General features: G+C 40.4%; 2 protein-coding genes across 2 annotated transcripts; one reads left to right on the top strand and one right to left on the bottom strand.

Annotated features, from left to right (window-relative positions):
* Positions 1 to 36: 36 nt before the first annotated feature.
* Positions 37 to 6325, top strand: cpdp (CPD photolyase). Its single transcript, XM_062518464.1, has 10 exons — positions 37 to 189; positions 1061 to 1419; positions 1532 to 1677; positions 1825 to 2007; positions 2128 to 2286; positions 2430 to 2628; positions 3481 to 3633; positions 3844 to 3965; positions 5528 to 5687; positions 5921 to 6325. The coding sequence occupies exons 1-10, from the start codon at positions 185 to 187 to the stop codon at positions 6079 to 6081; spliced, it is 1647 nt and encodes a 548-aa protein (XP_062374448.1). The 5' UTR covers positions 37 to 184; the 3' UTR covers positions 6082 to 6325.
* Positions 6326 to 13828: 7503 nt separating this feature from the next.
* On the bottom strand, positions 13829 to 16013 carry nmur1b (neuromedin U receptor 1b). Its single transcript, XM_062530843.1, has 2 exons — positions 15077 to 16013; positions 13829 to 14103 (listed from the first exon to the last, which is right to left on the bottom strand). The coding sequence occupies exons 1-2, from the start codon at positions 16011 to 16013 to the stop codon at positions 13829 to 13831; spliced, it is 1212 nt and encodes a 403-aa protein (XP_062386827.1).
* Positions 16014 to 16378: the final 365 nt, after the last annotated feature.

Genomic DNA, 16378 nt, shown 5'->3' on the forward strand with positions numbered 1-16378 from the left:
GGGGAGGATTCTGGGTTGCGGGCGTGAATTCAGCCAATTGCATTCGGGGATGTTCGGGTATGTTGTGCTTACAAAACCTCGTTTTCTGTTCACGTGGAATCGATCGTGCAAGAAACATATCACAAGGAACCGCTGAAAACAGTCTCTTAACATCCTTTCTTTTCTATTTCTATTCGCTTGGTGCATGCGGTAAGTTAACAACATGTAGGCTAGTCCTTTCGACATTAAGAAGCAAGATATCTGATATGAGTAAAGTAGTAGGCTATATTAATTCATTTCGTGTTTTCTTGTGAATGCAGAATAGTTGATTAATGAGCAATCCCGATAAACAGGTATCAATGTGCATTGAGCCAATTGCATTCGGGGATGTTTGGGTAGGCTATGTTGTGCTTACAAAACCTCGTTGGAATCGTGCAAGAAACACATCACAAGGAACCGCTGAAAATAGTCCCACATCCTTTCTTAACCTAGCTTTCTATTTAGTATCGCTGGGTACATGCATGCGGTAAGTTAACAAAAGGTAGGCTAGTTGTTTCGACACTAAAAAGCAAGATAGCTGATATGAGTAAATATAGGCTTAATTAATTTCGTGTTTTCGTGTGAAAGCAGAATTGTTAATTAGTGAGCAATCCCGATAAACAGGTATTTGCTTTGCTGCGTGTTTCAGGCGCAGACAGTACAGGCATTACATTAATAAGGATACAATGAAACAAGGATACAAGGAGTTTTATTTGTCACATGCATATCATTACTAAAGTAAAGAATGCAGCGAAAGTTGTCAGTTCCTTCGCCTGTTGTGCATATGGAAGGGGCGGGGGGTTGTAGAGGGCCAGGAGAAGTTCGAAAAGCATATTGGTGTGTGTGTGTGTGTGTTTGGGGGGGGGGGGGGGGTAACGAGGGATAACGAAATAAAGTTTTGCTATTCAAATAATGACGAAAGGGCCTGTGCTCTTAAGCTATCTTTCAGTTTCACCTTTTCAAATAATTACCCACAGAGACATTTGTTGTAATTTCTTGGCCTATTTAATTTTGGTAACATCTGTTTTGATTTGACATATAGGTTACTGGTCCTGTCTGCCTTTAGACACTTTGTCAAATTCAGACCTGCTGAAGCTGAGCTGCTGAGCCAGGCCTTCCCCAGACCCTGTTTAAGGATTTATTCCACATCGGACACCATCATGGCCCCCAAAAAAGCAGACCTCAAGCGCAATGCACAGTCACCGAATACAAGCAAGGCAAAACAACAGAAAGTTGACAGAGTGGAAGGATGGCTAGAAAGTGAAGTGGCTGAGCTACGAAGAGGGACTCGGGATATGAAGTTCAACAACAAGCGTCTCAGATATTTGTCTGATACCAAAACAGTTCAGCAAGGATCAGAAGGGGTGCTGTACTGGATGGGAAGGGATCAGCGAGTTCAAGGTAATGTAATTTGATTGATATCAAGAAATGGAAATGTTAGCATATTGACATTTTTGTTGAAGCTACTTAAACCAGTTTAATCTTTTTCTTTTTCTCTCTGTTGCTTGTGTAGATAATTGGGCGTTGATCTATGCCCAACAATTGGCCATCACAGAGAAACTACCCCTGCACATTTGCTTCTGCCTCATGCCAACATTTTTAGAGGCAACGTTTAGACACTATTCCTTCATGTTAAAAGGACTACAGGAGGTGGCCAAGGTATGGTCTTTTCAGTTCTGTCGCGCCATACATTCTCTGTGTGTTTGAGATGGATTGGATAGAGTATGTTTGTTAGCACTGATCAATACAAATCAAAATGGGAGAGTAAATGGTTTATAACACTTAAATAACAATGACTTTTTTTAGGAAAGCAGTGTTCTGGATATTCAATTCCATCTTCTCAGTGGCTTCCCTGGAGATACCCTTCCTGGCTTTATAAAGGAGTGGAACATGGGGGCTGTCGTAACTGATTTTTGGCCTCTCAGGGATCCAACTCAGTGGGTAGAAGATGTCAAAAAAACAATCAGCCCAGACATCCCTATCATTCAGGTAAACATGTCTTTTCACTTGATATTAACCAAAAAACGGTGAAAAGTATTTTTTTCACATCAAAGTCCCATTATTCAAAGGATCCAATTGGCTGCTTCTTGCCCTCATCACATTTTGCAGGTGGATGCTCATAATGTGGTGCCTTGCTGGGAGGCATCTGGAAAACTTGAGTATTCAGCCAGGACCATCCGTGCCAAGATTACTAAACTGCTGCCTACGTTTCTCACTGAATTTCCTGTTGTTGACAAGCATCCACACACAACCTCAAGAACCGCCAAGGTAAAACAAAATAGTTCTTTGACTTCAAAATCAAAATGCTTTTTGTTCCTTTCCACTGATGTAACGAGGCAAGGCTGATATGAGGCATTCACAAATGAGAAATAAAAGCAATCATCTTCATAGAATTTTTTTCTTCCCTTCAGGCAATAGATTGGAGTGAGACTCTGTCATCTCTGGAGGTGGATCGGTGTGTTGGTGAGGTAGACTGGGCGAAGCCTGGAACTTCAGGGGGCATGGCCACGCTGGAGTCTTTCATTGATCAGCGCTTGCGTGACTTTGCCCCTCTCCGGAACAACCCCAACGTGGCTGCCCTCAGCCAGCTGTCTCCGTGGATCCACTCTGGTCAGTGGCAACACCAGCAACTGGAGTACAATGCGGTCACATGAAAGCCCCAAATTTTCAGAATTAAAACAATCTTAATGATATATCAGTCAGCTAGGGCTGCACGAATTGGGGAAAATATTCTGCTGCGACTTTTCTGACAGATGTTGTAATTGTAATTAACAACATCATTTTTGAATGTCAGTGATTGATTTAGTTCAATATTCCAAATGCCTCTTTAAAGGGATATTCCACCATTTGGGGAATTAAGCACATTTTCCACCTCCCCTCGAGCAAAACAATTGACACCTGAAAATAGTCCCCATAGGCAACAAGCAGTAGTGCGTGATATCACTGCGCAAAATATCAACTGTTTTGCTCGAGGAGAGGTGGAAAATGAGCTTAATTCCCCAAATGGTGGAATATCCCTTTAAGCTGTGCAACTTCTAATTGGTGGGGATGCTGATGCATGATAAGTGCAGCACTCCAGATGACTGTGAAGCTCACCAATCAGAAGTGCTGTTTTTTTTCTGATGCACTAGTAGGCACGCTGCTCACCAATCTGTGGCACAGTCAAGGAGGATGATGTGAATACAAATATCACAAATGTGACAAGATTAACTGCGATTAGATATTTGGATTGGTACATATCGCGACTGTGCCCTACACTCTGCATTATGGAAGTCCCAGGAGCTGAACTGAGAAATGGTCTGCCAAATCAATAGCCATCCAGCTTGTTTTAAAGTATTGTTTTCTATATTCCATTTGCTTACATGTTGCTTACAATGTTAAAAATGGCACAGCACAGCTATGTCATATGTGATAGGATCATCTTGCATTACGCTCGTCTTAACTAACTGTACTTCCTCACAGGTAATCTCTCAGCCCAGCGCGTGGTCCGCCAGGTCCAAAAGAATGGCAAGAAATTCAGCGAATCGGTGGCCTCCTTTACAGAGGAGTTGGTGGTGCGCAGGGAACTTGCAGACAATTTCTGCTTTTACAACAAGAACTATGACAACATTGAGGGTGAGTGTTAACTATGATACTGGACTGGAGGTAAAAAAGATCAAAATGCCTAGCTCTTTGTCAGGTAGTCGGTGGAGTATTGGTTCATAAGCTGATGGAAAAATATGGATATGGTCTCTAACAAATGTTGGACTTACTTGGTTGCAAGTGTTGTGACCTGCCCCTGAGATTGTCGTTGTGTGTCATGAAGCCCACTCCCTGCTTTATTAGGTGCATATGAGTGGGCCCGGAAGACCCTGAAGGATCATGCAAAAGACGAAAGGACTCACGTCTACACTCGGGAGCAACTGGAACAAGCGAAGACCCATGACCAACTTTGGAATGCAGCCCAGGTATCAATACAGGAGCTTTTTCTGGTTAACACCAATATGTTATCATCAAACATATCAGAATCTGGCCTAAACTGGACACCCACAGTCTGAAAAAAACATTTTAACAACAATAGTGAAAGACCTGAATTATTCTGAACTAACCAGTGTCTATACCTAAATACAAAATACAGTTTAGAAAACAAGTTAATAAACATGTTACATTAAATATTCTAAAAGGATTAGATGTAAGGGCAGTGAAAACAGAATGGGTACATTTAATTAGATTTGCCATATGGTGGCTCTCCATATGGTGGAGGGATTCAAACGTCACCAGTTCAGAGATGTGTTACTTAAAGCTATATACAGTATGTAGGCTTACTTATAAACATATTATGCATTGTTAGATGTGGGACAATGTAATATGTTAACATTAATTTCAAAAGAATGGGACATTCCAAAGGAAATATGATCTAGATAAATTACGTTATTCATGTCCAAAGGGGAATTATGGTGTTTTGCAACATCCTTCTCTCAGCAACCAACTGTAGGAGCTCAAGTGTACTTCCAAGCACAAGGCCAGCTCTTTTAATTCTTGTAATCAACTTATTGTTGAGTGTTTTGGTGCCATTTGCTCTGATGCTTATGCCCGAACAGATGGCTGCGAAGAATGCAGTGACACTAGAAACAACAGACTGGTGAAAGATGGCCAACATCCTGCTGCACACATTAAAAGACCTAAAAAAAAAGCTTCCTCAAGAAGTATGGTCTGTTCCGTCCCTTGTTACAAATATAGAGTATGTGCTCATTAGCATTCCTTCATTACTTTATGGGGAGAAGCTATACAGTAATCTGCTTCAAAGCTAGACCCAGTGCTTGTGAAAATTGCTGTCACCACCAGCGGGAGCTTGCTTTGTTCTCCAGTGCTGGATGTAAATGAACATTTTGTTTTAGGGCTCCAATGTGATTCCACACAAGAACAACTCAGTTGAGTAATTAGTAGGTTGACTTCAAATGTCAACAAATAAAGTTTGGCGCTTTAGGCCCTATATAAGTCCAAGTTATCGTTATTATTATTATCATTATTATGAACAAGTTCATGCACAACGGTAACGCTTAGTTGCATTTTAGCCACTTTCCCACATGACTTCTAGAAGTCACCCGGACATACTTACCCGGGTAGAGGCACGACACGGACGGTTCCCACATGAGCCTTATGTCCGAGCGAGATACGGGTAATTGTGTTCAAACTATACCCGAGTAGGTGCTGAGAGGGGTAGGGCAATGTCAGCACTTGCAGGGGGTGGGAGATGACGCTAGATAAATGCATTGTTGTGCTGTGTTGCCTTGATGATGCAAACTTTACATCAGATCCAAAACATGTGTCATATAGATTGTGTGCAGGCTTGCCATGCACTGGTATCCTTTCATAGAGGAATAACCTGCCTCACTCAATGAATAAATATTATGGGAATTGGTTTTGTATAAGCTAGAAGATGCATGAGATGAGAGGTAATACATTATAAAAAATATTTGTGACATATTTTTTTATTTATCTAATGATCACATTTTTATTTTGAATGTAGATTCAGGTGTTGACTGAAGGGAAGATGCATGGATTCATGAGAATGTACTGGGCCAAAAAGATCCTGGAATGGACCTCCTCTCCGGAAGAAGCACTTGCTATCGCTATTTATCTTAATGACCGCTATTCTTTAGATGGATGTGACCCTAATGGATATGTTGGTAAGTCACTTTGCTTTTAGACTTAATGTAAACCTTGCACTTATTTGAAGATGATCCCAGCTCTCATAAGAGACATACCCAACAGGGTTTGAGATTGTTTATGAGATTCTTTGAGTGTGTTTTTTTCTGTTTAGGCTGCATGCGGCCCATTTATGGGATGCGAATCAGAGACGTACTCAACAGGGCTTGAGGTTGTCTGTAAGCCTACTCATGAACATGTTTTCTCTGTTTAGGCTGCATGTGGTCCATTTGTGGCATACATGACCAGGGTTGGGCTGAAAGACCTGTCTTTGGAAAAATTCGCTACATGAACTATGCTGGATGCAAACGCAAGTTTGATGTTGAGCGCTATGAGAAGATGTACAGCAAGAAGGTACCTAATTTCGAAAAATAAGCCTTGCATTATTGTTTCTGCATAACGTTCTGTGTTTCCGTTCTGCCACATTGTTGGATAGAAATGATGATTTCAGGCCAGAGGTCTTCATACTGTAGACAAGACTCAGAGCTCTGTGACTAAGAGGAGGGCTTTTTTTTTAAACTCAGGAACCTTTCTTACATGTTTTCTTGTTAACAGTTTGTTCATTTTAAAGATGTCATGGTGACATTACAAATAAAGTAAAAACGTTTTGGAAAGTAAATGATGTTTGTGACGTGTAATTAAGGTTTTCATGCATTATTAACCAAGGACCATGAACTTATGTCAGCACATTGATATTTCCATCTCCAAGTCTGTTCTTATGATATAACAGGAAGTAAAGGTAAATATTGCATGTTGTTATCATGTAGAGGATCCATCAATGCTCAGAACACAATGCTTTACCCACCACCAACCAGGGGAACTGGACAAATAGAGTTCCTGTTTTTATCATCAACCTTTTTGATGATATTGAATGATTGACGGGTTTATCTTAATTGTCTTGTGCATACCCTTAACATATGTATTTGTTCATAATTTCATAAATCATGATTACTTGGTGCATTCGTATATCGTCCCCTTATGGAACACGACTCTAGATATAATGTCCAAAAATGCATAATACAACTTCAAGAAACACCTCACCTTGCCTTATGAACAAAAATGTCAGATAGAACCATATACAGTAATTCTGAGGGGAAGAATAAATCTTTTAATTTTGTTTTCTGTGGACTGTGGACTGTGGACACCTCTGCAAGGGACATTTAGCACTGGGTCTTCATGCATGAAATACAGCAATACTTTTAAATAATGACAGGTTTAAAGTAAGGATGCAGAACATATAGAAGTATAGAGTTCCTGTAGAAAGTGTTCATCCCCTTAGGTATTTCCCCATTAACTCCCTAAGCGCCACCCCTACACTCTGTGCACCCTGCAGGACACAGAAACAGGCAACACATAGAATGGAGGGACGGAGCCCCAACAAAAGTCAACAGGGTTGCGAGACTACCGACTCCATTTGGCTGGACTGCTATTCATGTCAGTCACTTTAAGGGAGGGTGAATATTTGTACAACCACTTATCATAGATTATATATTCGTAATTGATTAACATTGCTTTGTAGGAATATCTACTTTCAGTTTGACATTAAAGAGAGTTTCGTAAATTATTATTAAAAGAAGGTTGGTTAAATTGATCAAGATAAAAGCAAAGGGGGGTGAATATTTTATTCTCACATCAGCACAGGGCTCTGCTGGCAACACTTCTGGGAAAGACCATGAGAGTACAAATCACAACACTACATATGGATAGAAATATAGCATTGCACAGTGATATAGCCTATTTCATTACATATCAGAACCATACCAAACCTTTTTTTCATGCAAGACTCACTCACAATTTCTTAAATCCACACACAGCTGTGGTAAATCCAAAGTGTCTGTTTTTTAGGGTTAACACATCTAAACATCCAGACTATTTAGTGTGTCCAGTTAGCAAATGTATTCAAGGCCAGATTGGGAGAGGAGGATTGTGGAGTATTTTGCACTTGGTCGTCAGAGTGGTTTCATACAAAGACTGAATGCATCTGGCCTCAGAAGTAAGCAGCAGATGTGTTCCATTGTAAAAGTAATACAAAAGGCACTTCACAATGTAGCTCCACAAATATAAACACACAATAACACATTAAAATAACAGTGATATCATATTTACAACTATGCCTTAAGTAACCATGTAGTGAGTATGCTATAAAGAGAGACATTTGAAGTTTGCAGAGGATTCACAATGTGGGAAGGGGTTCCTAAAGCTTCAGGGCAAGGTTAAAGATGCTCTTTCAGCTGTGGTAGGTCCATGTCTGGTATTCTGAGTTGACCTGCTGAGGAGGACTTCAGGGAATGAGCAGGCATAGTCACCAGACTTCAGTGAGGTATGTGGAACATGATTGTATAAAACCTCAAATGTGAGGAGCAGGATTTGGATTTAAGCAACATGCAACCAGTGAAGCCAAATGAGTATACGTTTTTGGCTAGTGGATTTGGAGCTTGTGATGATGCTCCCTGCAACGTCTCTGACTAATTGGAGCCAGTAGAGTATCTTATTTGAGCTTCTAGACTGGATGGAGATGTTCAAGTCAATACGGGATGTGACTTAATCATAGGACCTCCATATTGTGCAGGGGACCCTATGGTGATAGCTGAGCTCTCAGACGTCCAGTTCCTCATCTGGACAAACTGTCCTATCAGTGAGGTATGATACGAGCCACTGATGTACACAGCCTGGACTTCAGTGTTGGCTTGGCATTGTAGCTGGTGAGAAATGGTGTCGGCTGCACTGAGGTTCAGGAAGATGAGGTGGTGGCACTGCTTTTGGGAAAATGACCCTTGTAATATAATTGACATACAGTATGTAGTATCTGCTAGAACATGTATAAATGTAGAAATAAGGACAGAAACACAAAAGGGGTCATAGGTTACAGTCAGTGAGATCCAAGTTCCAAAATGTGTCTCCGCTGGGAGACTGAATTTCATTCATTTTTTGATGATCCACAGTAATTTTAGAGTTGGAAATGCAGCATTCAATAGAACTGTATACGAGTTTAGTACTGAAGAACATCACATTGCAAAACAAAGTTATATTTCTGTATTTTCATCCCTGAGATAAGTATAACTTTCTTGTTTTTCTTATTTCTTTTCCTTGTTTATAGAAACTAATTGCTTGCCTGAAGGCAATTTGCTTTCAAAGTGGTCTGTTCCCACCAGGAGTTCTGATATGTACACCATGGAAGAGCTTTGAGGTTTATGCATTGTTCCAATTAGTTAAGTCTTTCATATGATTATGTTTCGTGTAATAGAATTTGTAATTAGGACTCCCCACAAAGAGGATGAAAGAAGAGTACAATTCTCTTTGTTATATTTTGCAATTACTTTATTTTTCAAGTCTGTAACTTGCGTTTACACAGAAGTTCTGGAATGTCCTGTCCTGTGTTTCCTTTGAGAATGTCGTCATTACACTGTGGACCAGCGTCATTATGTTCAGTGTCAGCGTTGTCACTTTCACTCTCAGGACTTTATGTAAACCAAAATTATGTCATCATTGATGGTATCAACATTTTTTGTCCTTTAAAGGACTTTGTTCAAGTGGTCAGATATTTCTGGACTCTAGGTGTTTGTTATAGCAGTTTACCTGAGATGGACATGGAACATTTTTGTTTCTGCTAGCAGTTTCAGTTGAACCCTTTAACCTTTGAAAAGTGTGATACGTATTCACATTAGTATTCAGAATGCAAGCAGGCACAAGGCACAGAATCCTGTACCGTTGGGAGTCAACCTAAAAACCTTTTGTGGGAAGTTTTTGAAAGGGAATGCTTAAGTATCACATTTTGCCATATTAACCATACAGTGATTCTGGACCTCTGGAGAATTCAGTCCTTCTACTGAACCGGTCCACTTACTTCATAGTGTTAGAAAAGCAAGCGATGCAGGCCCAAACTATCTGGCATCTTCTGTTCACCACTGTGCGAGCAGGGTGCACTGACATCCACAGTAAGTGGAAGATGCCTTACTTGAAGCCTCACAATAGTTTCCACTGTTTCTACTACGGTATCTTTACTAAACTTATCTTTTGCATTCAGTAAACTGTCCTCAGCAACGAGCAGCTATATAAAATAAATTCAACACAGGCATACCAGTGGGACGTGTCCTGTTTGTCACTGCTCTTCCATGGCCTCAACTCTACTGGGCCCAATTGAAGCAGTACTTTTGATCTGGTCCTGACAATAACACAAATATTTGGTCCTTAATCCTTAGTTTTCACAACAGCAACATCTTCATAAGAAGAAGTTTGTAACTCTACAAAGAGAGGGTATAAACAGTCTTACAAAACACTCTACACAGTATGTGTTCGTAAATGTTTACATTGCTGAAACAGAACATTTTCACCACCATCATTGTCAAGTCAAGTTTATTTATATAGCGCATTTTATCTACATAGAGTTCATTTAATGTGCTTTACAAGAAGTAGCCTAATAGCTAAAAGCAGAAGGGCAATGGTCGAAGGACAGTTCAAAAAGTAAAGAATTAAAAAAAACATGTAACACATAAAGTAATCGTACTGTACAGAAGCATAAAAGGGCAAAGTTTAAAAGGGTTTAAAAAGTACTACCAAACACCCAGTGAACAGCATAGATTCTTGAAGTAGTCCCAAACTGTGTGTGCACATATATATTTCCTTTCATAGTCAAAATGCCTAACCACAGGGCTCGATAGTTCCTCTCTTGGAGTTAACACTCGCAGTTGAGAACGTCGTGGCTCGTCTCGTCTCGTCGGAAATCTTTGGTCTGAACCATACTTTAGAATGAGGAAACTACTTCACAGAATCCCCCTTTGCCCAACTTGGACAGCATACAGTAGTACTACAAGGAACAATAGTACTCACCCTTTGTCACTATTACCAATGCACATTTAAACAAGAGGACAAAAACAACCACAATGACTTAAATTAGACCCCATTATAGACAGCCAATAACCATAGTGACTGGGTCTGCATGGTCTCCCTATTGGAAATCCTATTTTCATCTTATAATGTTACTTTTGTGTTTGGTATGTACTGGGAGCATATTTCCACAAAGGGAGGAAACGGTAGCTTGTCTGTATGCATTGAAGGTGCTTGATCTTAAGGATCTGATGCGACACTACAGCCCACTCCCATATGTGAAATTGCATTTCTGGTAAAAAGGAATTAAAAGACTGATACATTTAGGCTGTTGTGTGAATCTAGCAGGATGGTCTAATGGCAGATCTTGTGACATGAGCTTATTCAGTGAAGCAATAATTAAACAACGCCTCTTCCCATCTCCGTCCCATTATGTGCTCATGGCCGTGTTGATGTTTAGGAAGGGGCATAAATTATTCTCTTTGTTTAACTACATCACTGTGCCCACTCTTTCGAGCTCAGTCTAGCTGGCTATGTTTGTGCACAATGCTATAAACAGTACCGTCTCCAAGGCATGACATTGCAGATGTGGGTCGTCATACAGATTTCTCTCTCACAGACACAGAACATAAACAATACATTCATTTACACCGCTGTCCATGTTGTATTAGATAAACAGAAGTCAATCCTACACTGTTACCTCGCCATGAGGGAAAAAAACAAGTCATTAATCTACATAAGATAATTAGGAGTTGTCAAAAAAAAATTGCAACTTGGTGTGCATGTAGCCCCAAACTGAGGCGTAGGTTTAGGATATTAAGTAGTTTATTTATTCATGTTGACACACATGTCACACACAGAGAGAAAAAGAGAGAGAGAGAGAGAGAGAGAGAGACGCAAAAGCAAACACATAGAATGAGTTGCAGGGGATGGAGACAAATTGATAACTTGATGTATTTCTTTTCGAGGGAATGAGCAGGTCTGAGCTACAGTCATGTTTTGTACCATAATGCTTTAAATGCTTAAAAGTACATCTAGTTCATATTTTAAGGCAGATTTTCCAATGACAAAACACACATTGCTTAAAGGAACACGACAACATTTTGGGAAATTGATTTGCCGTCTACCGCCGAGATAAAAGGAAACATATGGTTCTCTTCTGCTTGCGATAACACAGGCTGACACCCACCAAGGGGGAGCTCTGCTCATTTTCAATAGAGCCATGTTGTTCAGGTCACCGGGTACTGTCTGTTGGTAGGGTGGAAAAAGAAAAGAGATAGATGCTAGCTTGAGTACAAGGACTTTGCAAGAAGTGATCAAGGGAAGTGAGTAGAGTTATGTGACTGACCACATGTAAACACTGGATTTATACCAGTAGAACAGAGTTGTCTGCTCTTTTGCAAAACCACAACAATCCGGCGCAACCAGGGCAGGACAAGACAGTGTAGGGTAAAAAGAGTGCCGGTGATGTAACCTTCCTTTGAAATGTTAGAGTCCTTGAAGAGAATGGGCAATGAAGCCCTTGATAAGAATCATCAGGTGTGATTGTGCGTAAACGGGGCATTGGCATACCTGAAGATACACCCATATCAACCAAGGTGCTACACTCATTACGTCAGTAATTAAAGGGCAAACGGCCAAACAGGTCAAAGGTGATTAAAAACATGTTTGTAGACAAGCATAAAGGCTTCAATGTCAAGGTCAAGGTAAACTTTTGATATCCCCTCAGGGAAATGCATGTGGTCGACCTTGCATGTTCACAATACAATGAGAAGAAAGGTATGTTCATCTTAAATACTATATTTTTACATTAGAGAAAGCAAGTTAAATCTAATACTTCATTTTAGAGGTTCTAAAGTGATATGTATCCAAAATGCTATTCTACATAGTAGGGAGGTTTTTTAAAAATAATAATATCACCACCCCCGTGTGAGGGTGTGATTTTCTCGATTTCCCAAAACTTTAGTGATGCAGGGGAGCCACGATTGGCCTGCTTGTAATGCCTAACCATGGCATATGTTAAATGGGTACGAATTGCTGTGTCTTATGATCAGCAACTTTGTTTAAGTTGACGTTAAGCCAGTCCACAGGGACACTTTAGAAGGGCTGCACTGTGTGTAGGCTACTGCTGCAGTTAATAAATGAAGAGATGGGGTATTTCTTGCCAGATTGGGGATGTGAGAAGTATTTTGCATTGGTCAATTGGAGCATTGCGCACAATTTTCACATTTATAGAAACCCAGAGGTAGACTGGGAAGCCAAGTGGTCAGGGATGGGGTGGTCGTGTCTGAGTGGACCTATCGGTCACATTTGCATAAATAACAAAAAGAGTTTTCTTGGCATGCCTTTGAAATAATCTGTTAGCATGTAGGTCATATCTGAAGTTCTTTGTCTTTGGAGACTTGATAAACCCAGGATTTTTTTTTTGGTAATTTTCCAACAGTGCTTATTAAATGTTTTGCTTCTTACCATCCTACTCACTGTTGGTTAGGGCAAGATGAAATGGGTCCAGGAAAGATTGTCATATAGAACCAGTTTTATTTTTAAACTTCTTAATTATTGTTTTAATTGATTATATGGGCATTTTCAGGTGAGTCTATTTATTTGTATACCCAGTTTTATATTGTTTTGATTTTAAGGCCAAGATCAGTTGCCATTTAGTCAACATTACCAGGGGTGCCAACAAATGGTGGGCGGGCCCTGTATTTTAATTTGTGTGATTAATGCACAAATTTATATATATATATATATATATATAAAGCATGAAACCAACATTTTGCACATCTAGCATTTGATTTACAACTGCCCCTTTCACATAGGCTACATAAAGTAAAAAAGATATTTTATTATCTTGTATTTAACATTCCCAACCAGTTTTATTTCCTCAAATGTGAGTCAAAACAGCAAAGCTTTCCTGTTGTAGAATTACAGCAATATGGACATGATTCATTGTAATTGTCTATTCATTTAAACATGACATTTACGGTATATTCACCATTAGTAATTAATACAACTAAACATGCATTTATTTTTGCCAAATATACACCACCAAAACATATTAAGTATTACAGTGCACTAAACACAAATACATGCTAATAGCTCATTTGTATAGTAAAGTAAGCATTTTGTGTCAGGTTTTCATTCTAAATTATACTGTATGTGCTCATATAGTAATGCATCATAGACCAAGATTTTATGAGCTGATTTAAAATGATTGAGATTGTGAAAAGCTGTCTATTAGAAGTGATGATGAAGTGGATAATCTCTGTTATGACGGCAGGCCAAAACAGACACCTTTCTAATAGGTTGTGCTCCGGGAGGTGACAGAGTATCGGCGATGGAGGGACTGACACATCACTTCCTTGAACATCTCTCTGAAGCGCGTGGACAAGAGGTTGTAGAGGACGGGGTTCACGGCTGAGCTCAGGTAGAAGAAAACCCCAGAAAGAACATGGACCCATTCAAAGATCATGTACCTCTCCTTGGTCCAGCTGTCAGACTCCATGTAACTCCACAGTACACGATCAATGTGGAAAGGGGCCCAGAATATGGCAAACACCACCACCAACACACCTGTGGCACAGAAGATTAGTTAAATCACACTTTTGTCTTTCCTGGGAGAACATTAAGGTTAAACAATTTTTCCAATCTCATTTCAGTTTGTAACATTTGACAGAAAGAGGACAAAACAGATATGTTTATGTATATATTCAGACAAAGTTATTTTAGTAGGCTATGGCCATGTCCACATTACTCTAGTAGTAAGTAGTAGAATCTTGTCTGAACACAGGTTAGTACAATGCAGCACATTTGAATTCCTTTAAACTGTAACTCCTGAGTTGAAACAACCGAGGATCTATTAAGATTGTTGACAAGTTTAAACTTTTGATTGAGAGCAATATTACGTAAAATCCGTTGGGATTTGAGCAAGTTTTTGCATTATCCCTGAATGGGCTTATATAATGAGCTCAAATATAACCACACTACACTTCTGAGGCCGCACGAAGAGGGTCTTTACAGACAAATTGAAGTATTGAAAGTATACAGAGAGGTTATAACAAGACCTGTATACCGTCAAATCTGCGGGCAGTTCTGTCTTGCAGCACTGCACAGATTTGGCTGAACGTAAGGCATGTTTGTATTGATAAATTCAGCCAGATCTGCACAGCATTGTAAGATTGAACGTGCCCACTGGTTGGACCAGGAAGGAAATGTTCTTCCCACAAATACAGGTCTTGTTATTACCTCAAAGTACATTTTCAAGTTTACAATACTTTGATTTGTCTGTAGCAACCCTCACCACACTAACATTTTGAGCATTATCAGTGATTTCAAATGTGTTCGTTTTTTAACATGCTAGCTGCCCCCTTAGCTTTCAAGCCCATTCAGTAAAAATGCAAAATATAAAGTATAGCTCAAAACTCCTCCAATTCCAAAACTCCAAAATGTTGCTCGATCAAAAGTTTGAGCCTGTTAACTACTGTAAATAGACCCATATGTTGTTTTTACTCTGTAGTTACTCTTTAAATAATAAAAAAAGACGTACAGAGCATTTTGGTAATTTGTTGATGGCGTCTGTTTTGCTGAGTTTTCTGTTGACGGTCCAAGCCCAGGTTTGTCTCAAGGCTGACCTCAGTGACCTGCTGTATGAACACCTTCTCCCTGTGCAGCTGCAGCCCAATCAGCAGGTACAGCACACCCATAGTGATCATGGGCATCAAGAAGAACACGAGCGCAGTCACCTGGACCAGCAGCTTATAGATCCAGGCAGGTTTGACCAGGCTACAGATGGCTGACTCAGGGAAGTGCTGGCCAAACTTGGGGGGAAGGTATCTCATGCCGTGCAGACTTGTGTTGGGCACCGCACACATGACGGAGAGCCCCCAGAGTGTGAGGATGACCCGCTTGGCGTGGGCCTTTGTGGCAATGTGCCTGACACTCAGAGGATGCACCACTGCCAGATATCGCTCGGCGCTGAGGGCAGTCACGTTGAGCACAGACGCGAAGCACACCGTCTCAAAGAGGAAGGTCTTGAAGTAGCAGCCTCCCAGGCCCAGGAGGAAAGGGTAGTTATTCCACAGCTCATAGAGCTCAAGGGGCATGCCCAGCAGCAGCACCAGCAGATCGGACACCGCCAGGCTGAAGAGGTAGTAGTTGGTCGGCGTCTGCATGACCTTGTGGCGGGCGATGACCGTGCAGGTGAGCGAGTTGCCCAAGGCGCCCACCACAAAGATGACCAGGTAGACGACACACACTGGCAAGAAGACCGGAGAGCGGCGTGGTCCCATGTACTTCTCCAGGTAGTCGTTGTGGCTTAGACACAGGTCTGGTAGGTCTTCAGCACTGATGTTCCAGTCACAGTGCTGGCCATCTGCATCCACACACCAGGCTGAGTTATGGTGGAGGAAGTGGGAGGAAGAACAATTGAACTGCAGCATCTGGGTGATGGATTCAGCAACCTCCTGAAAGTGACAGTAAGGCATCGTAAAGTGGCACTGTTACTAGTGAAGACCATGCAGAAATGTTCTTTGAAACCTGATTAAAACAATAGCCTAATTAGGTTATTACATTTATGGAAATTAATTGAAGGTTGTGCAGCACCAAAGAAAATGTAATTTGGCACCTCAAATAATAATAATAATAATAATAATAATAATAATAATATATTTTATCTGTATTGCTCATGACATTCACAGGGAATTACCACACAGTGCAATGATAATAATAAATTAAAAAGCAAATGGCATTAAAACAGAAAAAGACAGAAATTTGAATAAAAAATGGCGTGGTGTATGAAAGCCAGCTGGGTGAGAAGATAATGATTTTGATGTTTTTGTATTTGGCACTC

The sequence above is a fragment of the Sardina pilchardus genome, chromosome 2, assembly GCF_963854185.1.
Source record: "Sardina pilchardus chromosome 2, fSarPil1.1, whole genome shotgun sequence".
Lineage (NCBI taxonomy): Eukaryota > Metazoa > Chordata > Actinopteri > Clupeiformes > Clupeidae > Sardina > Sardina pilchardus.